The following is a 27532-nucleotide window of genomic DNA, read 5'->3' on the forward strand; positions in this document are numbered from 1 at the left end:
CGGGGATGGCGGCGTGGGGGCGCTGAGGGCGGCCGCCATGGCGGAGCTGGCAGCGGCGGAAGGGCCGCCGCGGGGCCGCACACCCAGCCCGGGCCCCGGGGGAGTGCCGGGACCGCCTAGCCCTCGCTCGGCCGCGCCGGGGTTCTCTGGCACTACGCTGAGCCCGAGTCCCGCCGGTGCGGCCCGGCCGCCCTCCGCCTCCAAATGGGTGCGGCTGAACGTGGGCGGAACGTACTTCGTGAGCACCCGACAGACGCTGTGCCGGGAGCCCAAGTCCTTCTTGTGCCGCCTCTGCTGCCAGGACGGGCCCGAGCTCGGCTCCGACAAGGTGAGGCTGCGGCCCAGACCTCCCGCTCCCACCGGGCCCGGCCGGGGTCTGCGGGAATCCTGGCACCACCCGAGCCGTGCGTCCGTTGCTGCAGCCCCCGCCGCCTCCTCGTTCCCCGGAGCGCCCCAGCGCCCTTCTGCTGCTACTGCACGCAGCAGGGAGAGAAACTTCCCCAGAAACAGATTTAAATGATGCGCCGCCGCCAGGATATGTGTGGTTTTTCCATTGTATTTACTTCTGCTCTTAGAAAAGATCCCAGTTCAAGAGCTTTACTGGACATATAGCTCTGCAGTCGCTGCAGGTTGTTAACATACAGGTTTTACAAACAGTTATTATTACTGCAGGGTTTCTATACTGTCTATACAACATTTTATATCTGCTTAATTAGAATTTAAATCCAAGTTATGACCACAGTAATGGTTACCAGTCTCAGCAAAGATAGGAGATGACATTTTGGATGACCTCAGCATTTCATTGCTTTGGAGCAGACTGCCTAGCAGGACCTGCACTGCTTTGAAGCAATGTAAAGGAATGGCATGAAAAACAGCCACACAGGCTTTATCAGCCCATCCATGCTGCTTCAGGAAATGCTTTTAGTTGTGGATTGCTGGTAATGTGATGACATTGTATGCCCAGCTGCTGGAGACTGTTCAGAGACAGGACTGGCGCACTGCAATGGGCATTTTCCAGTAGTTCAAAGAAAAGGGAGAAAAAAAAAGAAGTACTTCAAAATATCACATGCTGTTAATCAGAACTGAAAATCCAACTTTCCTTTCAAGTTTCTTATTTAAACTAGCATGGAAAACCAATTTAGGTAGAACATGACTGACAGCTTTTGATTTTGTTATTGCAGTGAAACAAAACTGTTAAGCCCTGCTTTTCTCTTCACTTATGCGAGCTTGGTTTGTGGAAGTACTGACTGGGAGACATCTGCCAGCATTACTGAGTTGCAGCATTTACAGCTGAATTCAGATACTGAAAAAAATGCTGGCTGAAACATAAAGTCACAGATACACTTTTCACAAAGGCAGAGGAATCCAGATTCTCAAAGAAAAGCTGTACAGTTATAATTTAAAAATGAAATATTTTTCCCCCATACAATTTAACTGTGCCTGCTTCATTTCTGTACACACTCAACAGGATGAGACAGGAGCATATCTCATCGATAGAGATCCCACATATTTTGGTCCAATACTGAACTACCTCCGACATGGGAAGCTTATCATAAATAAAGAACTCGCAGAAGAAGGTAAGAGAAACATATAGAAGAACTGCAAGCACTGTTTTATAGCACTTTTAGAACAGCATCTCTTCTACCTGAACAGACAGCAGTTCTGAACAAGCAAGGAGCTTTAGTGACCTCACCCCGAGCAAGGCTGTGTGAATGATATCAGGGATTGTACCCATGGGGTTTCTTAATCCTAGGGAAAAGGGAATAATCTTTCTTAAATGTTCTGTTAACCACAAAGGGACGCAGCTTGTTTTCTTCCAGCCTGGGAACATGAGGTCAGAGGCGCAGTCTGTTTATCATCCAGGGATTTTCTTACATGTGGAAAAGATTTTGAGTCAGTAGCAGGTTTTGCACTCTTGTAGCTGAATTGTCTTTGTTCTTTATAAAGTAACAGATTGTCTGTTTTTGATTCCTTCCTTAGGGGTACTGGAAGAAGCTGAGTTTTACAACATTGCATCACTTGTGCGGCTGGTGAAGGAGCGGATACGGGATAATGAGAACAGAACCTCTCAAGTAATGCACATGCATATTTACATACTGAAGTCAGTCATTTTCTCTAGCACAGTAGGAGGACGTGGCTATAGGTGTTTCCAGTAGAAGTTCTTCGGTTTGTTTCTAACGGTGACTAACAGTTTTTAGTTAAAACTAAGGCACAGCTAGGAAAGATGATCCATTGTGGTTTCACAAGTACAGGCTACTAAATCATCTTATTAATACTGTAGGGAAAGACAATGAACAATTAGAAGTGAACAAAGATAGGGAAACAAAACACTGTTTTGGGAGGTAAGGAATAGTTCAATTCTTCCTTCTCTGAACCATGTTTTGCCCTTTATATTAGTCTCTGCTGCTGAACTGATATCCACATTCCAGTACATTCGATTTAAAAAAAAAAAAAAAACAGTAAATGGCCTTAAAAGACAACAAAGTGTTGCTTTCACTGGCACATAAGCACCCCGAAGGCTTTTAAAAAGCATGCTAACAACTCGTAGCAGTTTTAGAATCAACTAGATAGTCACGAGAATGAGACCTCAGAAAGCCCATGTGGTTGAAACTTCCTCAAATAGCAAGCAGACAGAGCAGGAAAAGGCTAATTAGTTTTCTAGCTTGATACCAGTACAACAATTGCTAAACTCCTGCTCATCTTTATTCTCCATTCTTTAGGGACCTGTGAAACATGTATACAGAGTCCTTCAGTGCCAAGAGGAAGAGCTCACACAGATGGTGTCCACCATGTCTGATGGGTGGAAATTTGAACAGGTACCAGTAAAAATGTATAAATGTGTTTGGTGCTTGTCTAAATACTTGCCTTACAAACACATTTTGGGAAAGACTGTGACACTGGAATATGGGAAGGGACGTGACCTGTTGGCATTGAGAGAGACCTGTTCTGACCTGAAGTGCCAACAGGTCTCTTTGAATAGTCGTAATACAAAAGACAATTGCAGGAATATAGCAGAAGTCAAGATTTACCAATAGAGTCATCCTTACCTTGGCTGTCTTCTGTCACACAGCTAATCAGCATTGGATCTTCATATAACTATGGAAATGAAGACCAGGCAGAATTCCTCTGTGTTGTGTCTAGGGAACTCAACAATTCTACCAATGGCATTGTCAAAGAGCCCAGCGAGAAGGCAAAGGTAAGGCATCTCCTCAAATGTGTTGTCTTGAATTTCCCTATGCAAAGAAAAAAAACACATCTTAAATTAGGAGATCCACAATTTGCAGTAGCAGTTCTGTATACTAGCTTTTGTATTTTCTCCTGTGTGCATGATCTTTCTTCTCTTAAAAGATTTCCTGGTTTACCATGTATTCACATCAAGGAGGGGAAAAAAAAAAAAAAGAGGAAAGACTTGGAAAAAAAGATGATTTTGTGACTGAAGGATACTGTGGGAAAAAGGACTGACGTTTTTTCTCCTTCAGTCCATGCATTTTCCCCAGGATAGCAACAAAAAATGACATTTTAACTCCTGGCAGGCAGCTAAAGCATTTCTAGAGAAGACACTGTTTTAACCAGTTTGTAATTCGGTATGGTAGCATAGAAGCCAGCAGGCTACTCTCTCATTCCTTCTCTTGTTAGACTACCTTTCTTTCCTCTACAAAAGCCAAAGACTTGGATCATGAACTTTGGCTTCTAAACTTGCCTGAGTTATTTATAGAGGCTCTCTTCTTTTTCAGATTCTTCAAGAGCGAGGATCTCGGATGTAATTCAAGTGTCCACTCCTCTAGAACTCCCAGATGTCAAAAGGGCAATCTAGTTGGACAGATCATCTCTCCACAATGCAAACTTGCCCCTGTACAGCAACCAAGCTAATGCAAAGCAAAGCCAAGCCTGTCCTGCCAGCTATGAGTAATTCTAGTCCTAACCAAAGGCTTTCCTCCTATTCTGGAGAACAAGAAAGGAGAAAACTCTTCCAGGCAGATTCCAGTCCATTCCACAAGTATTTGTTTTATTTTTTTGGCCAGTGCTGTACTGAATTTTTCCAACAACAGCTGCGCTGGATTCCCAGTTGGATTCTTTGCAAAGGTTGCTTAGGTCCACGCAGCCTTGTGGTCAGTCCTACCTTACACAGGCTGACATGAGTGGGAAGATCTGTTTGACCTGTGCCGCTTCTTGCGCCTACAACAGGTCTACAACCATCAGAATAGTGCAGAGATCTTGCAGTGCTCCCTCCTGATCAGCCAGTCCCCCACAGATCAGAACAGGGCTTTAAAAGAAGGAACAAATAAGCTACTTGTAAAAAACAAATTTTTTCATTCTTGCTTATATTTGTTCCTTGTACAGTTCCTAAGAGCTGAGCTTAGATAATAGGGGGAGGGAAGTTACACATACATCTAACACAGGTCCTGCTGTTAACACTATTATATATGGGCTCCTGGTGTTTTCCAAAGCCTATTACTTCTCATGCATAAAAACAGACTTGTGTTCACCCAGAGCAGTGACAGAGTAATGGTTCTGTCCTGTACACTTCTCTGTTGAAGAAGAGTGGTGACATCTTCCCCTTCAATACCTTGCCATGACCATATATCTTAGCCTGGTGCAAAGTCACAAGGTTCCTGCCAAGTTCAGCTTTGCCTTGTATCCAGCAGCATGGGCTCTGTCACCTGCCTTTTCACTAAGGAAGAACTGTGGGCAGAACTTCTTTTGTACTGTAGCAAGCAGATAGGTTTGATTTTACCCACAGGACTCTTTACAGAGGAGATTCACTATTTACATGCAGTGATTTAACTGCATCTTCCCTCGTGTCCCCAACCTTTAAAGAGATCACCTCAAATTACACAGGGGCATCACAGAGCTGGGGGCTGTAGAGGGGGGTATGAAAAGTTGCCAAACTGTTGTAATATATTTTGTCCAATGTGTCAACTTCTGTGACTTTTTTTGAATGCCTTGGATGGATGTGCAAAATGTTCGTTTGTGCCTCTCTTGAACTCTAATCTTAGCCAAATTGCAGTCAGTGTTTCCTCTGTGTTCAGCTGTGCCATCCCTAACCAAGGGCATGTCCCTCCTAGTCTGGTAAATGAAATTTCTTAGGAATTTGCTGCTGCATGTTTTTCTCCTTTCATCCCTGCTTTGTTCTTTGTAGCCCACATGTCCTGGCACTTAGTTTTTCTGAGTCAAATCCCAAACTGATGCTACATGCAAAGCTTCAGAGATGTTGGAATTTGCAGACATGGACAAGCTCAGAGCAGATGATTCTCAATAAGGTATCAGAAATTCCTCACCTGGTTTGAGGAGTTTGGTTCTTTTATGGAAAAATTCAGCTACCTGTGGTTTCCTTACAGTGTTGAGATGGAAATAGGAAGGTCACCTGTCTTATCACTTATTGCTGGCAGGGCCTAAGGATAGCAAAATGTTACCAAAGGTCTGACAACCAGTTCAGTAAACAAGGCATACAGCAAAGGCACAGAACAACACAGCTACACTTGGCCTCTTGGTACATGCTCGTGCCCGTCCTTTTCCATCCTTTGCCAACGTTCCACACCTTCACTGGAGGCTTTGCCTCATTCACAAGAATTGACAGTTATCCATGCTAGTTTAGTCCTGGTAACAACAGACCATGCCAAGTGTCTTTGAATTCACATTCTGTCAGTTATAGGCTATGAAACACAGCTGACTTGCCATTTGCTGAAGAACTCAGCTCTCCTTCTTCCCTCCATCTTTCCTGTTTATTATGTAGTGAGATGGTATTGGTGTGATTAGACCATACAGCTTGGCTGGGCCTAAATAACACTGTGATATTATAGATATCTCTCCTCTGCCAGTATCTTGTAGTCTCAGTCATTGTGCTCTCAGCTGAGAAATCAAGAATCATCATCATCATGCAAGTTAACAGCCTGAAAAGCCCTCTAATTCTCATATTCATTTGTGTTCTCTCCCTTGGAGGAGGGAGTTTCTGGGAACTAGAAGGAAATATCAAACTGAAGGTTTACAAGGACTGGGTGAGCTGCATCTGTCACATCAGCACCAGCTGAGCACCTCAAACTCACAGCAACACTAATGAGCTCACCTGAAAGGAGTCATTCTGGCCAGTACAGTTCAAGCAGGTAAAAGCAATACCTTGTTCCAAAATGCCATACATGGTGAAGCCCATGAGAGATTGCCTCATGGAAAAGTGATAGCATCACTCCCTACTGAGCCACAGAGAGAGAAAAAAAAAAAAAAAAAAAAAAAAACACCACCACAGTCAGTTGAGCAGAGCAGCTGTTTAACTCATCCATGTGAAAGACTATCAAAGCTGCACCTTGGATCTCCCCTCCACACTGCTCTCTGCAGCAAGGACTTGTCAGTGCATTTGAATCTTCTTGGCTTCAGTTGCTCAGGCCTTGAGTTCAGAGCTGACATAGAAAAACAGTCTGTTCCTGAATAGCCCTTATTGTTGGGCGATACTTAGGACAAGGCACAAAGACCATGAAGGTACAATCCCAGTGGAGGATTTCTCCTTCCCTGATAGCGCTAATGACCTGTACCCCCAGACCAAGGGCCACTCAGCATGATACACCAGCTGCATCTCTATTTGCTCAGCACAGGGCTTTTCCTTCTGTTACCTTTCACTCACAACTATATCAAAACTAACAATGAAGATGAAATTTGCCCCATTGACTGTAAGGTAGTATGCTGTGAATAGGGAGAGAGGTACTGGATATCCAGCAGTGTCTGTACCTCATGGGAAGTTCAAAGCATTGATCCTGGGAATGGAAAGTGTGATTTTTTTTTATTTTTATTTTTTTAAAGGTTTTTCCAGTGGCCTAGGTTGTTCCATTATGGCAAGACTGGAAATAACCTCTTACAGTGTCTTTGTTTCTGTATATTTTTAAATAGATTTTCTCAGGGGTGACTGAGTGGGCTGAGGCAGAGGGGGCAGTGGGACGGAGCAGCCCCCCAGCCCTGCAGCTGGGCTGTGGGCTCCTCCTTTGCCTGCAAATCCAGAGGTTTTGTACAGTTTGTCACCTGCCAGTGCCCTTTGCTACTGTTCTCTTTGTTTATTAAATGTGTTTGAACAACAGTTGAAATGCTGCAATTAATTTGTTTTTCCAATAAAGGTTCTGAAATGGGTTTGAAGCATATGAAGAGTGTCTGCAGCCTGTGCTTTCTGTGCATTCATTTGCAGCCTTTCCAACACAAATTCTATGTTTTAAGTACCTGCATATGGTTCTCATTCATTTGTGATGGCTCACGAAGCCGAAAAATCTAGTTAGATTTTGGAGTCCTTGGTTATTTTCAGAGAAGGAAGGCAAATTTAAGCATTTATCTGATTTTCTTACATAAAAGAATCTGAGCTACGTCTATTTTTTTTTTTTTTTTTTTTTTACCATTTCCACTGACCAATAAGAATGCTAATACAAGCACCACATAAGAGTAGTTTAAGAACAGGTTCTTTGGGCCAATTTTCAATTGCTAACCACCTGTTTGGTTCAGCATGTGCAGCAGAAACATCCAGCATTTCCAACAGCATCACCCCTCCCTGGATTACAAAGCCCCCCCCCAATAAATGGAGAAGCTCAAACAATTCTCCACTTTCCCACTGAAGGAAAAGACACAGCGATTCTTATTGTCACTAAGACAAATGCAGAACAAATAAACTGCCGTTTCTAAAGAGCTTCCCAGGTGTTCTGAGCAGGCAACTGTCAGCTGAGATTGCTCCGGGCATGCAGTTGGCTCTGAAACCTCGGGGGAGTTTTCAAAATAGTTGATCTGTTATCTCCACCCTGGATGCCACAGCATCCCCCCATGTTTGTGGTGTTAGCAAACCTGGAGATAAGTTCAGTTTTAGTTCTTTTCCTGTTTATGGAGCACTGCAGCTCATAAATGTGTGAAATGGAGGTGTTGTAAACAGCAGGGAGGCAAAGAGACAACATGTTGTCAAGATTTGGTGATGCCAGAATTTAGATAACAGCAATGATTCAGGCCTGACACAGGGAGGGGAAAGGAGGAGGAGGAAAGATGAGTAAACAATGGGGAAACTTGGATGAAGTTAATCTTACTCTGAACCAGAATTTGCTGCTGCCCAATGCAGCTGCTCTGAGGCTGCTGTAAAGCAGCTGAGCAGGGAGGGCTGGCACATCCCCAAACCAGGGCTTGGCCCCGCAGCTGTGCAAGATGAGACACTCACCACATGGTGTCGTGCAAGGGGAGCACATGGGCATGGCAGAAATCAGAAATCACAGCTGAACCACTCCAGTTGGTTCAGGACAACACCTTCACAAGACTTCATGGCCCACCCCTGTATCTCCATGCCAGACAGGACTGCAGCTTAGTTGAGGCATCTGTCAGCATCTAAATTTGTGGCCAAGGGCTCCAGCAAAAGAGAGTGGAAACCACAGCTGCATTTCTCTCTGCAAGTTCAGGAGATGACAGAGCTCTGCTCACAGCCAGGAGTGCATTTCAATGCCCACACATTCTCTTGGTTTTCACATAACTGTGTGGCTCAGCCCATTGCTCATGCTCTCCTACACCCTGGGCAAAGTCACATCTATTTCCAGATTGAAGGCTCATAAATATTTGTAACCCAGCTTGCTGGCTTGTTTGGGAAATAAGCACCTTAGTCACATCCTTCCACCTAGATCTGGTTTTGAAATGGTCACTGAAGATTTAACCCAACTTTTATCTCAACAAATGACCCCGGCAATACTTGATTCCTCCAGGGCTGGAGAAACATGTTGGTTTCTCCAAATCACAGCAAAGAAAAGTGCAATCCCCTACCAGTCACCTCCAGGCAGCAGGATACCACCAATCCACTGTGTGCATGACCAGAGAGCCAGGCTCTAAATGAGAAAAACAGTCAAATGGGTCTATAAAGAGCTGGGAAATACCTAATGAACAGCCACCCCCATCCTAATGTTGCCATGAGTTTTCTTAAATTTGAATACAAGGGAACACATAGGAAGTAAGAACAGTATGGTTGTATTTGCCAAACCAAGGGCTTTTGCCCGTAAAACAAAGGTGGAGATCACATTCTGCAGTTTCTGCCCCCACGTCCAAAAACACAACCCTAGAAACACAGAGTGACCTGCATTTCCCAGCAGGGTAAAAGGTTCCAGTCCCTTTCCCAGGAATCACAATGGCAAACACTGCAGTGCTTCTGGGTGTGGGCAGGAGGAGCAGGACCCGGCAGGGGGGACGACAACAAAGATCTGCCAAAAGCAGCGTGGCCAAAGCTTCATCCTTGCTAGCTAGAGCCTGAACGCCTTCTGTCTCTCTCAAAATTTTGGCCATTCACCCTCAACCTCTTATCCATCTTAACAAAATACTCTGTCATAATGAGAAACTATTAACAGGAAAAGAGATAAAAATAACTAGCAATGAAGATTCAAATCATCCCTACACTGCAGCTGAGGCCAAGAAGGAAAGCTGCTGGACCTGAGCTATGCATAACCCAACATAAAGGAAAGTAGGGACAGTGCTGGGAGGGCTGCAAAGTACTAGGGCAAGGAGGCATCCCGAAAAGAGAGCAACACCTGTTTACCATCATTTCAGAACAGGTCTGTTTCCCTGTCTGCACCTACCACACAGATGACAGCTGTCAGTCATTAACTCCCCATTATTAAGAGTGAGGGCCACCTCCAGCATGAAGGTAGCCAAGCACATCTTTCTCAGGCCAGGTTCTGAAGTCACACCAAACACCCCCAACACACACAGGACAGCCATAGGCATGAGGAGGAATGCAGCAGTCAGGAGGGCAAGGGCCAGCATGCAGGAGAACCACATCCAGTCACCCACCAGGGCAAGCTGTGTCTTGCCAAATTCTTCCAAGCCAACGGAAGCTGTCAGCACTCGCACTACTGACATCAGTTGCTTCAATTCCCATTTCCTACCTCCAAGCCAACATCTTCAGTACTGGGTGAGAGTTATTTTTGGTCCCCCAAAACCGATATCCCACCTGGCACTCCACCTGTGTCTTGGTAATTGATGAACTCAGGGCAGTCAGCAGAGCTGAGACCGAGCCAAGAGAATAGGGACAGTACTGGGACATCTGCCCAAAGGCTGCGCTAGGCAAGGAGCCAGGCTTAAATGCAACTGGGAATCAAAATAGGTGGGGAGAATGTGGGGGAGGGGAGTCGAGTCAGATGCGGCTGCTCAGCCTAATTAGGATTTATTGGTGCCAGCAGAGCTCTGATACCCTTTGTAGGGGGAGAAGGTGGGAGCAATACTGTGACCTTGAGAAAGTCACCTGGCACAAAATGCAGGATGAAAATGAACTTAAAAAGTCACTTATAGAGCTGTTTACCAAGAGAAGTGCTTGGCTTTCCTACCCCCAACAGACACAGAGTGACTCTCCCAAAAAAACCTTACTGCCTGGCTCCGTTTACAATAAACATCTTGCCTCTGTGCACACAGCCTATTTTACATTCATAAACACATGCCCAGCTCACACCGGCCTGAGGTGGGGCAGCAGGAGGATGCTGCATGCCATGCAGCAGGGTGCAGAGTTAGTGTACTGTGAACTAGACAACCTTTCCTCCTGCTGCCCTCCCTGTTCCCAACCATAGGTATCCTCTGGGCTCAGAGCCTCCCCCTGTACACACTCCTGGGTTCTCCTCCTGCTGCTGTGACACTACGAGAAGTTTTGGACGAGAATTGGACTGCTCTTCCCTCCACAGGGCTGCCCACCAGCTGCCAGCTCTCACTGAGGCTGACATATAGATACTATTCTCATCTGCAGGCTGAACATTCTGAGGAGGGGAGCTGTGTAAATGCCCGGTGTGAATGCACACAGAGCCACCAGCAGCCCTGCTGTGTGCTCTCATCACAGCATCTGCAGGTCCCCCATCACAACTGAGGGAAACTGGGGCACGGGAATGGGAGACAAGCACTGTTCAAGCATTCCTGATGTGCTGCCATAAGGAACAGCTCCAGGGCTGCTGCGCTGCCCAAAGGAAATCCAGAAAAGCTTGAACTCAGCATCTTGATGGTCACTGCAGTAAAAACAACGTTCAGAGCTGAAAGAGAGAAACCAAAGAGAGTAGCTGAAGCAGAGACGGAATCTGCTTCACACACAACCATCTCCAGCAACGTCATGAACTGGGGCAGGCAGCACTGCTGACCAGTTTGGCTCCGATCAACACAGTTTGCAGTAAGCACTCATGCATGTCTTGCTGTGAGCCCCAGTCCAAATCCCAATGCAATCAGTATGAGACAAGCATTCAAGCTTGTGAGAATCTGCCTCTGCTTTCTGCTGGTCCTGGTCTCAACATGACTGAGGAACAGGCTGAGGACAACATGGCTCACCAGAGCATGCGGCAGCCTGCCACATTTGCACTCGGGAAGGAATAAAAGCCATTTTTGCGGAGCCATTTGGCGGGCAGGGCCAGCTGAGTGCTGAACAAACCCGCTCCCTTCACACCGCGCAGGCAGAAGGCGGTGAGGAACAACCTGGCAGCTGACTGCACATCCCAGAGCTGCTCACAGCCTGAGGCCTGGCTGATGCCGAAGGTTCGGAGGCCACAGGGATACGCTGCCCTGCAGCCAGCGGCAGGCAAAAGCCATGGCAAGTGTGTGACCCCCGGCTCTGCTCTCCCCAATGAGCCTGAGCTGCAGAAATCTGCTGCTGGACACACTCAGATGTTGGGCAGGGCGGCTGGGAACAGAGAGGAGCTGTGCTTCTGCCTTTTTTTTGGGTTTGCTGTTGCCGGGGAGAGGTTTTAGGCTGTCATCCAGCAAATTCACACCAGAGAGACAAGCACTTGAATTAGTTGCATTATCCGCACCCAGCTAAAGTGGACAAAGGATTAAAGTGTGCTGAGCACCACCACCATGATTTGCATGTGAGAGCCCCTTCCCACGGGCCCCCTCTGCTTGCAGCCCTTTTTTCCCTGGCTGCAAGCCAGCCGGCACAGCAGCCCTGTTTACAGAATGATGCTGAGGTTAACGTTGCAAAAGACTTCATCAGAGCTTTTGGGCACTGCTGAAGCAGAAGCACCCAGCACGCCACGATGAGCCACCTGCCCTGCGCTTCAGCCCCTCACGTCGCCAGGCCTGGTCCAGCCCCAGGTATGGAACTGATTCTGAGCGTGTTGCCATGGCAAGCTTGAAATAATGAGCAAGAATGAGTTATTATTCATTCTTAAAGCTGCACACAACACTCAGTTGTAGCTATTGTTGTAGGGGAAGGACATTAGTCGAGTGCTAAATAAATACTGTAGGGTGCAAACCTTACGGCGCTTTTCTTGAGCTTGTCCAGCTGCCAAAGATTTGTTTTGTGCCTTTATTCACGTGAAATGCTCTTGTTGTTTCATGCTGCTGATCTCATAGAAAGCAAACCTGGGACCTTTCAGCTTCAGACCTAAATAGAGATAAAGCAGAAGTATATCTGAGATCACTGGATCCTAATTAATCAGTGACTTCTAAAATGTTTTTTCAACAATAGTGATTTGAACTGTATGTGCAGTGCAACTGAATGCTGCCACATGCAAGCTTTATATGTTTCTATTTTTCTTGGCATTCGCAGAGTTTTTTGGTCACTCCTCTCAGTGTGAGGACTTGGTGACCTTAGCAATTGCCAGCAAGGGGACTCTGTATGATGAAAGCAGGTGAAAGGGAAAATAAGGGCGGAACTGGGTAAGGCCAGTTCATACCTCAAAGGAGGTGTGGTCCTGTTCTGTACCTGGCTGCGCTCACTGTCTTGTGCAATATAAAAGGGGAAGGCAGTCATTTCTCGAGCAATCTGCCAGGATCCTGTAGAGAGAAAGAAGGGAGGTCCTGGAAGAAATGCAGAGCAAGAAGTCCAGAGTGTGCACTGCCAAGGGCTTGGGACACGCTGGTGCCTCTGAGCCCAGGGAATACCCGCAGCCCTTGTCTCCATAGGTCCGTTCCCTGGGCTGAGGGCTGCATGGTAGCTGCACTCCCTTCCCCAGCAGGCTGCCCGCGAGCAGAAAGAAGCCATGGCCCAAGGAGGAGCAGCAGCACGAGGAACTGCCAAAGTCCAGGACCAGGGATGGGCATGGATGGTCCTGGTGGCCGCAGTGGTGCTGCAGGGGCTGACGCTGGGCTTCCCCTCCTGCATCGGTGTCTTCTTCACTGACCTCCAGCATGAGTTCCAGGCCACCAACAGCGAGACATCGTGGTTCCCCTCCATCATGGTTGCTGTGCTGCACGCAGGCGGTAAGTAGAGGCTGTAGGGATGCTCTCCGCTGCCTCCTGTGGCTCCAGCTTGGTCACAGGGCCTTACGAGGGTACTCAGCATTTCCCTGAGGAGGAAGGGACAGGGAGGTCTGGGCAGGTTGCTCAGCAGTGCAATGCACCTCCCAGCTACTTCCATGCCCACAGAGCCCAGCACCAAGCGTCTGCAGATACCAAGTTCCCATCCGCCACTCTAACAGATAACTAAAACGAGGAAAGTGAATCTCTTTCTCAGCCCAGTTTCTCCAGAACAATGAAAACTTAATTATTTTTCACAGTTATTTTTAAATAAGCTGGCAGGTAGGGCTGGATCTTTGGTACTTTCTTCCATGCCCTTCCACGTGCCACCTCTGCTCCCCCAGGCTACCAGCTGAGGCTCAGGGCTGAAAGTAGCTCCTTGGGCACAGCGTGCAGCAGCAGGTATCGCACAACTGGTTTAATGCAGAACTTGGGCCAGGTAGCACCCTGCAGCTGAAGGGGGTGGATGGAGGGTGCTGCTTTGCGGACAAGGGAGTGAATCACCCCAGGAACACTAAGCACTATTTCTTTCCCAAAGAAAATGTGGGAATTGCACAGGACAGGGCATCTAGAGCTCCTATTTCTGCATAGGAGAGTAAAACACACCCAGCAGCTCAAGGGCTTCCCAGTAAGTGCTTCGTGTTGCTGCTGGCCCCTCCTCATACACCTACCATGCTTGCAGGTTAAATGGTCCATCTGAACTCCATCTAGCAAAGTGTATAATGACTCCCATATACCACAGCTGCTCCCTTAGTTCATACCTGCCCTCTTCCAATATTGCTGAAAGGTGACACAGCGGTATGAGGGAAAAAAAGCAGAGCCCTAAGTCATACTGATGTGATGGCTGCAGCAGATTAAGTTTCACTGTGCAATACTTGGCTGAGAGCTGGACATGGGGGAAAAAGAGTTTGCACCTTAGCAGGAGCAGCTGAGCCCAGACTTGCAAGGCACAGAAGGAAAGACCTCAGGCGAAGCAGCAGAATTGACACTGAAGTTCAAGAAACAGATTGGTGCCATGGTTGTTTGACTTGAGAAGCTGCTGGGCGCGACCTGTGGTCTGGTTGCTGTAGGAACCGGGAAAAGAGCAGGAGCCAGTGGCTCTGGGAATGGTCTGAAAAGCAGCTCAGTCCCAGCCTAGGGAATGCCTAGGAAATGCTTAGGAAAGACAAGTCTGGTGGCATCTGTAAGGAAATATCAATTCCATCTTCAATAATGGAATAATTGCTTTGTGGGAGGCTGGGACCACAGTGAAAGTTAATATAAAGATAGCCAATATAGATCCAAAAGGGATTAATTACACAAGGAAAGAATAGCCTCATGTGTGATCACATGCACTGACAGAATTTGTAAGGGCATTGCAAATATAACTCTCCAGACTCACGCTAGTTCAAATGCAGCAGTTCTGCTGGAAAATAATGCAGTCATTAGTTTGCTGACCCGATGAATACTTCTTCAAAGGCCAGTCGAAGTCTGAGGTGAAAATCTCCCAAGCAGATCAAAATACACACAGTTACAGTCCTAATGTTAAGAATGTTCAACTGCTTGCTTGATTATGCAGATTTTATTTCAAACCAAAACTTTTCCACAGGTTATTTTCCCCACGCTGACTGATTCCTAATTCTGAAGCTTGCAGTCTTTTTAAATTTGCTTACATAATTTTAAGTGTTCAGAGGACGAAAAGAAAATTAGTAATAAAGCCTTGAAAACAATGCAGACCCTGGCAGAAACAGAAAATGAAGCTGCCACCAAAGCCTCCTCTACCAGAACATGCAGAGAGAAATGTTTCCCATTGGCAGCCTGCAGGTCTGAACTAACATCATCCTCTCCCAAAATCTATGACACTAGCAACCTTGTAATTTACCCCACTCTCATAGAACTCACCAATGAACAGCTTGTGAAAATTAAAGAATCAACTAACCTTACTCACATACCTCCCTGTCTATTTGTCCATTGGTTTGCTGATGAAATAGCATAACTCCTACTTAGAAAAGCCTGCAAGCAACACATGTGCACAAGGCCCACATTTTTGCTCCACCAGGAACGCCCAGGTCTTGTGGGGCTGGAGAAAGAGCAGGGATGTGCACAGCCTGCAAAGAGGCTTGGGTCCTCATGCCTACCCACGCTGGCCAGGTATGCTAAGGCAGACATCTGGAAAGAGCTGTGCTGACAACAACGTTGTACTGTTTTCATGGAGAGACAACTTTCAGGACAGCTCCATAAACTGGAGCATTGATGCCACAGCCTGAAGCTTAGACTGATTCCAATGCAAACATACATACACCTTTATAGACGTTTTCAAATTATCCCTCTGAAGGACAATCCCTCTTTTTCTCCTGTTCTTGATCTGTTCCAGAGTCAACCTGCCTTCTTGCAGAGAATTTCACCTATGCAGCAAGACACTAAGGTCAATTTACAATCTTTTGTGGTTCAATATTTGAAAAACACAGTGAAAGGGGAGTGGAAATATGCAAGCAGAAATAACATTTTGTTCAGCATCTCTTACTCAGGGGCATGGAAATTCAAGTCCTATCCTTTTCCAAATTATTTATAGAACTGATACAACTTGAGAACAGAATTACACTTCCATTTCCAAGATTTTTATCTACTATCAATCACAGGGAAGCTTAGGAATCCTATTTCATGGCCAAAACCCAAGCAGATCACAGGTGCACTCCCTTCAGCTAACAAGCTGACCAAGCTCTTCAGAGGATCAGGGAGTGCATTTTCTACTTCTGTTTCCTTCCTTAAATTTTGCTGCTGGGACAATCCACTGGCTCTTTAACCTAAATTGTTTGATTACTCAGCATTCTAGCACCCACAAAACAATTCTTTCCTCCCTAACTGCTTCCTTTTTATTTTATTTCTCTGACTGCTCCCAGGGCCTCTGTGCAGCATCCTTGTGAAGTGCTTTGGCTGCAGGTTTGCTGTTATGATGGGAGGGCTGCTCAGCAGTGTGGGCATGGTGTCTAGCTCCTTCTGCAAGTCCCTCAGCCAGCTTTACCTAACAGCTGGCCTCATCACTGGTAAGTACAAGGAACAGCAGCAAAATCCAGCTGCTGTGCTGGGAAGTGGTAGAAGTCCGGACTAAGCACTCATGTTTTTCACTTAGCTGTGAAATAGAATAAATCAAAGCCCCACAGTTCATTGGGAATTGCATGCTGGACAGGCTTGCCCTTCACATCCCTTTAACACACATCTCACCCAGTAAGCTCATATCAAAGTACTTCTCCCTGGAAAAGGCTACAGGTCTCTAAGGGTGACTCAGAGAACAAAAATATCTGTTCTCCTTAGGAGCTTCACAACCTTTTGCCTTTGAAGAGGGGACTTTTTCCCATCTTGAAGTGCAATGTTGGGATAACATCCTTCACAAATATCCTGGGCATGGACTTCACCACTCCCAATCCAGGGAGATGTGAGTTATCTTTCTCTGACCAAATACCATGTTGGTTTTGAACAGAAGTAAAAGATGGGAACTTTTCCTTTCCAAATATTTCTCCTATGTAATTGTTTTTCAACCCATGCTATTTTTCTAACAAACAGAAATTGATTTGTGAAGCCAGATCACTTTGGGACCAAATCTGTTGACTCTTGCAAGCTAAGGTCTGTGTGCAGCACAGAGATAAACAATAATTAACTCCCTGAAACCTGGTGAAAGTGTCAGGAAAGTAACTCTGCCTGCTGAATGCAGTATAAAACCAAGTCCTGGTAATTTTTCCCAAAAACAACTCCGGAACAATCATGGGATGGCAGCGTGGCTCAAACATCAGTAGTGTATTCAGTACTCCTGAGAACACAAGGAATCTAAAGTATACACAGCATCCTTCTTCACCCCTCATTTGGGATTACTGATCATTAATCACTGGGCTGTGATGAAGTCATCTGTGGGTACACCAGAGTTCTGGGCTCTTTTCACCTCGTAAGACACTACAGAGAGATCATGTGCTGTTGTTTTCTCTTTCATTCTTATCTTTAGGTCTGGGGTCATGCTTCAGCTTCCAGGCAGGAGTGACTGCACTGGGCTACTACTTTGTGCGGTGGCGAACACTGGCCAATGCCATGGCATCCACTGGTGTCTCTATTGGTTTGACATTGTGGCCACTTCTTTCTCAATACCTGCTAGATGAGATGGGCTGGAGAAATACTTTTCTTATCTTTGGAGGAATACTGTTGAACTGCTGTGTTTGTGGAGCTGTTATGAGACCAGTGAAGTTTGCATTGGGATCACTACTGCAGTTTTCCAGTACAGGAGAGGAGCCAGGGAGAAGAGCAGAAGAGGCTCAGCTGTCCAATGGAGCATCTTCTTCTCACCTAAAGCTCCAGGAACAAACCAGGAAGATCACATGTTTCCAGGTGCTGCAGAACTACCTGGCTTTTGATATCTTCTGTCAAAACAAAAGGTACCAGATTTACACGATTGGAGTGACATGGATGATGATGGGGTTTGCGTTACCCCATGTCTACCTCGTACCTTATGCCATTCAGAATGGGTTGGAGGAACGCAGGGCAGCCCTCCTCATCTCCATTATTGGATTCATCAACATCTTCATACGCCCTCTGACAGGGCTGCTCTCAGGACAAACAATCTTCACAGGGAGACGTATCTACCTGTACAGCCTGGCCGTGCTCCTGTGTGGGCTGAGCAATTTCATTTGTATCATCTCAGCTGAATTTAGCATGCTTATCTTCTACTGCGTCATCCTCAGTATAGCCATGAGTGGCATTGGGGCCCTCACATTCCAGGTGTTGATGGATGTGGTGGAGATGGACAGGTTCTCGAGCGCTCTAGGGCTCTTCACCATCCTGGAGAGCATCACTCTTCTCATCGGACCCCCTCTGACAGGTGAGAAAACCTATTAAAGCAGATTGGAGAAAAACAAGGTTTTTAGACACTGATGACAAGTGTTTGGGAGCATATTGAAGAGGAATGAATGAGTTTCCAAGTCCATGCAGGCAGCTGATTATGCAGAGGGAGCAATACAAAAGGGAGAGTCAGAAAGGAATGCCCTTCTCACAGCTGAACAAGGATAATTTCTGTAGCTGCCTGTGTCTCTGAAGCAACAGCAGACAGTGAAAAAGTGGCACATTTGGCAGGCAGCTTCGATAGGCATGACGGCGATGAGAACTCCTTTCCTTTGAATGGCAGAGCACAGAGAGGAATTACAGTAGTAGGATCATGCTGTCATAAAATTCTCACTGCTTTCCTAGCACTGATTTATGAAGTCTCAAGAAATTGCAAATATCCATACATCTACTGTCATCGGAGGTATTACCAGCTCTACATAATTAAAGAGGCTTATAATAAAAGCCTCTTCTACTCATTGTTATTCTTGGTTCTGGAGTGCATTCATATTTCTCTAGACGCAAGAAAGGAAACTAGTTATGCCCTCAAATCTAATAAATTACTCACAGATTTCACAGTTCACTCCAAAAACCACTGAATAACCTGTCTAAGAAGTACCTGCTCCTGCAGTACAGCAACAAATTCAAAAGACTGACAGACAAAATGCAAACCTGAGTGTGAATCCTCTACTGGTTTTAGCTCTCTTCTCCAGGCACTGAATTATATCTCATCCAGTGGGAAAGCAACTATCTGTTCTATGAATGGGACTACATGCACTGTATGTCATGTCATTCACAGGCAAAACATGTTAGTTGCTTTTCTCAAAGTGCAGAAAAAGTCTTGGATGTCTCTGATAGGAGTGGCAGATGGGCAAAATTGAGAACTGGGGCTTTTCAGCCTGGAGAAGATAAGGAGACCTTATAGAAGCCTTCCAATACGGAAGGAGCCTACAGGAAAGCTGGGGAGGGACCTTTTATAAGTGCATGTAGTGACAGGATGAGAGAAAATGGTTTTAAACTGGAGTAGGGTAGATTTAGACTAGATATCAGAAAGAAATTCTTTACTGTGAGGGTGGTGAGAACTGGAACAGGTTCCCCAATGAAGCTGTGAATGCCCCCTCCCTGGAAGCATTCAAGGCCAGGCTGGATAGGGCTGTGAGCAACCTGGTAGAGGGAGGTGTCCCTGCCTACAGCATGGAGTGGGAACTAGGTGATCTTGAAGGTTACTTCCAACCCAAACCATTCTATGATTCTATGAAAATAAAGTGCAATAAGATTAGCTCAATTTCTTGTTGGAGATAAAAAATACATTGGAGAATTACTCCGATATTTCCATATATAAATAAGCAACCTGTTGAGGAGGCATCATACATTTTACCTGAATACCTTTTGCCCTTCCTTCTCCAGTGTTAGTGTTAAAATACCCACTTGACATGTCATTCTTCTAAATGTTTTGCATTGAGGAAAAAGTTATAGAAGTTATAATGCCTGCTGTGCTGTGAATTTTCCTCACACTATTACAAGTTTTCAGTATAGAGACTCAAACATGTCAGTCTTGGAAAGATTTCCTTACTTATTTGTTCTGATTTCTGACCTGGGTTGTACTAAGGTCACTCATTCCAAAACCCAGAAAGTGGCAGTGACACAGAGGTCCTCTGATGAGTAAAAAAATCAATCAGTACATGGGGAAAAAGTTACAATTTTCTTTCTGTCCTGATTTCTCTGTATATTGGAAAATACTTCTCACAGAAACAGAAACACCGCCTGAAAAATGACTACAAACAAGCTCTAGAATCTGGAGAACAGATCTTAACTCATTTATGAATGCTTATCTTTTGTACAGAGCTGAATTGGTCAGATTTAACATTTCTATAAATGTCTTTACAGTTGCCTTTACCATGTATCCTCTTTTTAATTAAGCTGTGGTTTCCATTTCAGGTCTCCTGGTGGATATAACCAGTGATTTCCGCTATGTCTTCTACACCTCAAGTTTCTTCCTGATATCAGCTTCATTATTCATGGTGCTCAGCTTCTGTGCTCTGGAAAAAAAAAACAAATTGAGAGACACCTCAAAAGTACCTCCAGACAAGTCCACCATATACAACGAAACACCAAATGAATCACAGTCTGAAAGTCAACCCACTCTAGCAGTTGTGCACATCACAAGCATATGAGAATAAATAACAATTATGCTGCTGTACAAAGCCACACGAGACCCAGCCCTGATGGCAGATGAAAAAAAAAGTGTTTGCATCCCACAGCCATCACCCTTCCTCCTGCACATCCATTTGGAGGAGCTGTGTCAGACTCAGCAACGCAGACCGCAGGCTGAGCCCAACATGCAGTGCCAGCCAAAGGACAGACAGAACTGTGCTGTCCTAAAGCAGGCCACGGGACAACAACATCCATGTCAACCAACTCTGAGAAATAAAAGTAATGTTGATTCAATTGATTTAAGTTGGTGCCTTTCTGAAGTCACTGGAATTTCATATGCACATTTCTCTCGTTAGCACTGGTAAATAATTACTGATGGCTATGCACAATGGTACTTCTTGCATAAGTATTACTCACCTACTCTGAACATGCAGTTTTGGTGCAGACTTATATGAACTTTCCTGGTAGCTTGCCAAGGTTGAGGAAGAGGAAAGAAGACAAACAGTTTTGACTGGAAGCGTGTTATTATTTCCCACATCTCTAAACACAATACGGAGGCTGCCAAATGAGTCACACAACTCAGGCAGGATTCTACAAAGATCAAATATTTTTTCCTATGAGGTATATATGAGTTCTTCATGCCAAGTACATTTTCAAAGCTTCAAAAGTTCCACACCAGAGCAACAAAAACAAAAGGACTGAAACCTTACAGTGTCTGCTTTGTATAATTAGTAGTATCTCAAGTGCTTCCTGATGTATCATAAAAAGAGATTAATGGCTTCTATAAATACATCTCTTTCCAGCATTAACTGGGATCAATTCTATTTTTTTGGGGTGGGGGGTGCAAAACAATACAGGAGAGCAACACAGAATGAAGATAAACATCTGTATATACGGCCAAATTCAACACCATTGGATTTCTCCCTTCTGGAAATGAATTCAGTTCTTTAGTCTCAGACTCCTGTCATCCCATTATTGACGATTTCGCTCAACCATAACTTAAAAAGAAATCTGAGGAGAAAAAATACAGTAGGAAACGTTGTTGTTAACTCTCACATCCATGCAGTCTTTTGGCTATGAGAGGCTTTTCCCAACACACTCCTAGGAGTTACACTTGTAAGCAATAACACGAGAGTTGCATCAGCCTCTGAACTCCCTCTGTTGAGCTGCGAACTGTTTGTATTTCCTATCCCACGTGTTCTGAGCAGATATCTCACAAAGTACTGCAGCTGAAGATTGCTCAACATTCTAGAACATCCAAAAGATGGAACTGTAATATGTCAGTGAAATGGAAGAAGTAATAGCTTTCAACTCTGCAAGCGAAACAGCAGGTTCCAAAGCAACTTTAGTACTTAATCTTGAAAACCACTGTATCAAATCCTTAGCAGTAAAACCACAGTTTTCATTTGCCATTATTCCAGAGAAAAGATGGGGCTTCCTCCTTTCATCACAACAAACCAATGCAGAGAGATTGAATCTCAAACCTCTTCTAATCATTACAAATAAAACAGCTAAGCAGTTGAACATACTGACACTTTTCCTTTATGTAATTCTTAAATTTGAAATTCTGTTCACTCCTTTTCATTCCCTTTCCATTTTCTTCCAGAAATGGGGCATTACGTTGTCCCAGATCCTTCCACTGCTACAAATGTCCCAGACAAAACAGGCAAGATATGCTCAGGGACTGCCCACCAGAATTTAGCCCAGCAAACAAAGTTTAACTGAGGGAGTAATGGAATCTCCAGCACAAGCCGCAGCACTGTCTGCAATGCTTTAGCCATAGCTTGCCCATAAGCAAACAAACAAGTATCTATTTGCAAGACACAGGAGGAATAACAGGTACTCACCAACTGAGCTGACACACAGAGGTCAGCTCCTCCTGCACTATGGCAAAGAATTCTCAGTTTTAATTATTTCCTAGCTGTACACAGCAGTGTAATATAACTTAGGACAGGGAGTTATGAGATTGCTTTATAGAGCTGATCTTTGATACTCTCAGACTCAGTGCTAGGGTCACTGGAGTCTTACGCAGAGGCTGAGGTTTCTGGGAAGACAAACAGTATACAAATCCATCCTTTTCACTTTTTTCATCTTGTTTACTAAGAACTTCCTAACAGCCTTACAGAACTTAAGCTGTCTCTTAGGGTTATCTCCCCTGGTTGTTTACACATACCTTTAGAATGCACAGGTTAGAAACAAATCTCAGATGGAGAACAGATAACACTTAAGCTGTGTCTCCACAGGTAAATAATGTGACTGAACTGCTGTAATAGAGAAAACTAGCTCCCTCCCTTCCTGTTTGATGCCTCTCTTCCTCTCCTACCTCTCTTCCCAGCCTGAACTCCCAGCTGCCTTGGGCAGGAGCTCTGTAATGTATAACTGAAGGCACCGGGCATACTGAGCATGCTACAGGATAATAAATATTGCCCCTCAGTACACCAAGACTCAGTCTTTAAGAACCTTGAGGCCCAGAAGAAAAATAAAACAATAAAACCTCTTGCTATTAGTTTATGGTTGTCCCAATATGCAAGGCAAGCACAGCTTGCACAGCACCACCCTTTGAAGGAGCTGTTTTTAACATCTACAGACAGTTAAATAACCCTGGACAAACACTAATGCTTCAGCCAGGTTACAAACCTCTGAGAGGCAGCAGAGCAAGAAAAAATGGCAGGAGATAAATAACCCTCACCCAGTCCCCTCATACTCTTTCCTGCTCCCTCTGTCATTAACCATATCGTTAACTTCGCAAGCGAAACATATTTTGCAACAAGCACCTTTCCTTACTGCTATGAAACATTCACCAGGAAGTCCATTTGAAATATTGCAAGACTGTGAACCTTATAAGACTTAGATAGTCTGCCAATGTAAATCTTGGAAAAGTTTAATTAAAAAAAAAAAAAAAAAGTTATGGTAAACTTACGTACTCTAAAACACCTCAGAACTGCAAAATCACTTAAATGAAGAGTCTGGCATAGTTTGCAGACCTGGTTAGTAACTGCAAGAAAAGAAACATACCTACCAGAACCTGAAATTCTATAATGACCAAATTCTAGCTTTCTTGAGCTATCAGTTGGCACCACTGTCATTAGACTACCCCCAAAGCTGTAAATACCACAGCTATGCTTAACCTGTATGTGCAACGTGGACAGAGCAGTGAGATGATTAAATATGGCCCATATCACCTGAGCAAACAGCCTGAGAAGAGGGCTGCATGCCTCAGCCAATGCTGCCTGCTGCCAAGTGATCTTTCTGTACGACCAGGACAAACTTCCTGCAGTAATGCAGCACACAGCAACAATCAGATGCATGCACAGGTCACGTAAGCAGTACTAGTACAGCCTCCAACTCTTACAGAAAATCTCTGCGGACCATAAACCTGGGGAATGTTACCAAACTCTTCTCTATGAGATAGCTTAAATTAAATGCAAAATGTTCCTCACATCTCTTAACCGGCTTGGATTAAACTCAAAACAAGATAAAATCTAGAAGGAACAGAGCAAGCAGTTCCCAGTGCTCCTCTCCTCCGGGCTGCCTCTTGCCACATGCTGAATACATGACCTGCAGAGTACAGTTTTCAGGGACGCATCACCCAATTACCATGGGCACGGGCTGTTTCTAAACACTGCTCACAGTGAAATCACTGCAGGAGACAAAGTTCCTACCGGTTTTGTGCTTGCAAAATCATACTGACTGACGACAAATACAAGGACAAATACAGTACCTGTGAACTCATCATTGCATATTTCGTCTTCAAATGCAATATTTTTCACCCCTTATTAGTCAATCCCACTATCCTCAAACACCTTCTGTTGTTTTGCTTGGTCTGCATTTGCTTTCTCTTCTCCACCTGTCTCACAGACACACCCTAGTACATATTAGTAATGACAGATGTGGCTTAAAGTACACTAACACTTAAATTTACAAAGGCCTACATTAAATCTGCTAATATGGCAACGTTTTAAACTGAAGTAATTTGTAGAATCTTTGTTACTTCTTTTTATGTATATATATATATATATATATACACACACACACATTCACTATAATTTTTTTAACAGTTGAAGTTGTTAGCACAGGCTTGGCCCGAACTTTTATACCAGGTAGAAATAAATACCTTGACTTTAACCTGCCCTGTCTCCCCACAGTACTGCAACACTGAGAGCGCTGCTGCATTCAGTGCCACTTCTTTCCTCATCCTCCCGTTTAAGGTGGACACGAGCAGACAGCTTACTGTGTGGTAGGAGCTACCACCAGCCCCGCGTTCCTGCCCCCGGTGCCCTGCATTTGGTGGATGAGACCATGCCCAGTGTCCTCTGAATGAAAATCAGGGGCCCTTCAGTCAGTGCAGGACACCGTAACGTCAGTGCACTGTTTTCACCCTCGTCTATAGGAGAACCTGTATTCGATTGGACGGGTTCGCTCTTTGCTAAGGGTGAAGAGCTGGCTGGAAGCCTTTTCCAACCTCAGTGCTTCTACGGTTCTATGATTCTATTTAATTGCTTCAACAAAAGAAATGGCAATCCCTACTAAGCCCACCCACGTGTGACGTTTATGCACCTCTACTTCTGTATTTCCTCCACACCAACACATCTGACGCTGCTCGCGGTGCTCAGCAGCTTCATGGGAGCTGCCCTGCAGAACAACGGCTCGCTTTGCCCTCAGGTCAGGCCGTCGTGCAAACAGGCTGGAAGTATCTGCTGCCTTTTGTTAATATTTTCCTTTTCTTGGCTTCGTTGTTGCCTATCCGCTCCATAGAAAAAACCTCTTTGCTTTGTTCTTCCCCAGCTCGGGGTCCCAGTCCGCACCAAAGCCCAGCAGCACGGCCCTCCCTGCTCTCCACAGCGCTCGTGCGCCTGCGTTTGAGTTCACGGGCAGGAGGCGCACACGCAGGTGTCAGTGTCCAGGCCTGGGGTGCAAGCAACTAGGTGGTGAGGAAAGGCGAGCATCTTTGCAGAACAAAGGGGAAATGTTAAAAATACTCGTTTGCCAGAAACAGTGAAACTGAGATGCGCGTTCACTGGCATGAACCAGCAACGCGCGCGGCGGCCCGGCCAGCCGCCCCACCCCGCACGGGAGCGGCCAGCAGCCCGGCCGCCAGGAGGAGCCGCAACACCCACAAAATGGCGCCGACGGCCGCTGGAGAGCAACGCCCACAAAATGGCGGCCGCGAGTCGGCGGACCGCCTCGGTGTGCGCCCCGCCGGCGGCGCGGGCTGATCGCGGCTGATCGCCAGATTCGAGTTCTCGGAGCTCAGGATGGAGCTGGGGAGGCTGGAGTATCTGCAGGCCCTCGTCACCGAGTTCCAGGTGACAGACAGCCCAGGTAACCCCACGTATAACAGCGAAATCTCCGTCCGGCAAAGATCCCTTTGTGCACCAATGGCGGCTGCCGCCGCCCTCGTTTCACGCCGTGCTTTCCCTTGCAGAGGCCAAGCAGCAGGTGCTGGCCAACCTGGCCAACTTCGCCTACGACCCCAGGAACTACGAGCATCTGCGGCAGCTCCAGGTGCTGGACCTGTTCCTCGACATGCTGACGGAAGACAACGAGACCCTCGTGGAGTTTGCTATGGGTAAGGACAGCATCCTTAGTGCAGCCATACGTTTTTTTCTCTAAAACATCTGTAATAAACCGGGGAAAAATAAAAAAGTAAAAAAAGGGGTCTTCAGCCCCTTGGTGCTGCGCCGCGGCTGTTTCGCTGTGCGGCGCGCGGTGCCCCCTAAGGACGCGCAGGAGCTCTGCTGCAAATCGCGGGGAAGAACCGGGAGCACAGCTCTTGAGCATTTAAAGTTTTCCAGTTCTCACAAAACCTGGAAGCTTGTGTCTGTGCTAGAAAACAGGAATTGCCGAATACCGATGGGACCTTTAGAAAAAGGGGATATTTATGCAGTTGCATTTAAGGAAACAGTTGCTGTTACTGCACTGAGTTGGAAAAAAAAGGTTATGTAGGACAATTAAAAATCCCTCACGTAGTTCTTGGTATCTTGAAGACTGATTTTCCTCTTACCACTCAGGAAAAATATTTTTGTGTGTTATCTTACAAAAAGAAGGAAAGACCAAGCAGCTGCCTGAGGACAACTCAGGGCAAACATCTCACAGGTTAGGACCAAACCGCATTGGTATCGGTAAATACAAAGCTATGAAAAGCAGTAAGACTGTTGCCATTTATTCCCAAATAAGGTGCCTTTAAGAGTGTGGAGTGTGCCTGGATGAGCATGCAGAAAGAATTTGTCTTGCATGTATCAGATGCTTTTTTCGCATTTCAGGTGGTCTTTGCAACCTGTGCCTGGATAAAGCTAACAAAGACTATATCCTGGAGGCCAGTGGAGTGGAGCCCATAATAAACTGCCTCTCCAGCTCCAATGAAGAGACAGTCATGTCAGCAGTCACAACCCTGATGTATCTGACAACACCACAGTCGTGCCAGCAGACCACGCCTCTCCCAGTGGTGGAGTGCATGCTTCGCTTCTCTCTCTCGGCCAGCAGAAGGCTAAGCAATCTGGCAACGGTCTTCCTGGAGGATTACTGCACACCTCTGCAGGTGGAAGAGGCCAAAAACCTAAGCAAACACACAGCAGTAGGGATTCCTCTCCCTAAGGACTGAAGCTGTCAGAGCAGCTTGGAGCTGTTGAAACGGGCACCTCCCTGTTTTCTCAGGTCTCCAACTAATGCTCAGAAGAGTGTCATGAGAAAAATAAAGAAGGAAATCAGACTAGCACTGAATTTTAGTTACTACTGAGGAGGACAGTACAGCACTGTAGCAGGCCAAGAATGCAGCTGAAACTGGAAGCAAATATTTTAAATAAAAAAGGTCATGGCTGTTGGACAGCAGGTTGCTGAGTGCAGCTCAGCAACAGCTTGCAAGTCTAACCCTTTCTAACAGTTACTTTTTCTCCATGGATCATTGTTCAGCTTGTATCACTTCCAGTTCCTGGCTCATTTTCACACAACTTTCCACTGTCAACTCAAATGACTTTGAAATGACCCAAACTTCATTCTTCCTGCAGAAGAAAGGTGTTTCCCTGTCCTGGTAATTTGCAATTCTAAGCTGTATTACTCTCATTACCACGGGTGAGAAAGGTGCAGGTAGAAAAAGGGTTTATGGCATTTGTGTTCACAAGAAAAGCCTTTTCTTAGTAAAACATTAACTTAACTGTTGTGTAAACAGTTTTGTGTAAGCTCGTAAATATTTCTCTACAACACTTGCAGCCCAGCCTCTGCCTGCTCTTACTAATGCACGTGGGCCGGAAGTTGGAGCCACCTTGCTCTCCTTTCATTATCAGCCAATCATGCAACTTAAAAGCCAGGGTGGCCAACTGCCTAAAAACATAAAATGGTTTGGCCCTTTACC

At 45.6% G+C, this 27532-nt stretch overlaps 3 protein-coding genes and 1 long non-coding RNA gene across 6 annotated transcripts; 3 read left to right on the forward strand and 1 right to left on the reverse strand.

The window, feature by feature from the left end:
* Window position 1: 1 nt before the first annotated feature.
* On the forward strand, window positions 2–7121 carry KCTD2 (potassium channel tetramerization domain containing 2). Its single transcript, XM_031598635.2, has 6 exons — window positions 2–328; window positions 1469–1577; window positions 1981–2072; window positions 2721–2816; window positions 3071–3196; window positions 3735–7121. Exons 1-6 carry the CDS (start codon window positions 38–40, stop codon window positions 3762–3764), a joined length of 744 nt encoding a protein of 247 aa, XP_031454495.1. The 5' UTR covers window positions 2–37; the 3' UTR covers window positions 3765–7121.
* LOC116232369 (uncharacterized) lies at window positions 3163–25081 on the reverse strand. Its single transcript, XR_016459120.1, has 6 exons — window positions 24742–25081; window positions 19928–20069; window positions 13077–13241; window positions 12630–12729; window positions 12207–12337; window positions 3163–3233 (listed from the first exon to the last, which is right to left on the reverse strand). It is a non-coding gene; the product is annotated as an uncharacterized LOC116232369 (long non-coding RNA).
* SLC16A5 (solute carrier family 16 member 5) lies at window positions 11928–23051 on the forward strand. 3 transcript variants are annotated; one of them, XM_031598642.2, is made up of 5 exons: window positions 11928–12045; window positions 12859–13155; window positions 16071–16214; window positions 17165–18031; window positions 19969–23050. In XM_031598642.2, exons 2-5 carry the CDS (start codon window positions 12936–12938, stop codon window positions 20202–20204), a joined length of 1467 nt encoding a protein of 488 aa, XP_031454502.1. In that variant the 5' UTR covers window positions 11928–12045; window positions 12859–12935; the 3' UTR covers window positions 20205–23050. The 3 variants fall into 3 exon arrangements, with proteins under 3 accessions (XP_031454502.1, XP_089978196.1, XP_089978197.1); XM_090122070.1 differs by having other exon boundaries at window positions 11956–12045; window positions 12909–13155; window positions 19969–23051; XM_090122071.1 differs by having other exon boundaries at window positions 11960–12045; window positions 12912–13155; window positions 19969–23051.
* Window positions 24993–26896, forward strand: ARMC7 (armadillo repeat containing 7). Its single transcript, XM_031598636.2, has 3 exons — window positions 24993–25506; window positions 25610–25753; window positions 26448–26896. The coding sequence occupies exons 1-3, from the start codon at window positions 25440–25442 to the stop codon at window positions 26783–26785; spliced, it is 549 nt and encodes a 182-aa protein (XP_031454496.2). The 5' UTR covers window positions 24993–25439; the 3' UTR covers window positions 26786–26896.
* The last annotated feature ends 636 nt before the right edge of the window (window positions 26897–27532 follow it).

The sequence above is a fragment of the Phasianus colchicus genome, chromosome 20 (genome assembly GCF_987193195.1).
Source record: "Phasianus colchicus chromosome 20, bPhaCol1.hap1.1, whole genome shotgun sequence".
In the NCBI taxonomy this organism is placed as follows: Eukaryota; Metazoa; Chordata; class Aves; order Galliformes; family Phasianidae; genus Phasianus; species Phasianus colchicus.

What these genes read in the sequence shown, in the direction of transcription:
- KCTD2 (XM_031598635.2), top strand. Translation starts at nt 38, where the DNA reads ATGGCGGAGCTGGCAGCGGCGGAAGGGCCGCCGCGGGGCCGCACACCC. An exon ending in CCGAGCTCGGCTCCGACAAG is followed by an intron (nt 329 to 1,468) that starts GTGAGGCTGCGG and finishes CACACTCAACAG; the next exon opens with GATGAGACAGGAGCATATCT. An exon ending in ATGAGAACAGAACCTCTCAA is followed by an intron (nt 2,073 to 2,720) that starts GTAATGCACATG and finishes TCCATTCTTTAG; the next exon opens with GGACCTGTGAAACATGTATA.
- SLC16A5 (XM_031598642.2), top strand. Translation starts at nt 12,936, where the DNA reads ATGGCCCAAGGAGGAGCAGCAGCACGAGGAACTGCCAAAGTCCAGGAC. An exon ending in AACAGCTGGCCTCATCACTG is followed by an intron (nt 16,215 to 17,164) that starts GTAAGTACAAGG and finishes TCTTATCTTTAG; the next exon opens with GTCTGGGGTCATGCTTCAGC. An exon ending in CATCGGACCCCCTCTGACAG is followed by an intron (nt 18,032 to 19,968) that starts GTGAGAAAACCT and finishes TTTCCATTTCAG; the next exon opens with GTCTCCTGGTGGATATAACC.
- ARMC7 (XM_031598636.2), top strand. Translation starts at nt 25,440, where the DNA reads ATGGAGCTGGGGAGGCTGGAGTATCTGCAGGCCCTCGTCACCGAGTTC. An exon ending in CCAGGTGACAGACAGCCCAG is followed by an intron (nt 25,507 to 25,609) that starts GTAACCCCACGT and finishes TTTCCCTTGCAG; the next exon opens with AGGCCAAGCAGCAGGTGCTG. An exon ending in CCTCGTGGAGTTTGCTATGG is followed by an intron (nt 25,754 to 26,447) that starts GTAAGGACAGCA and finishes TTCGCATTTCAG; the next exon opens with GTGGTCTTTGCAACCTGTGC.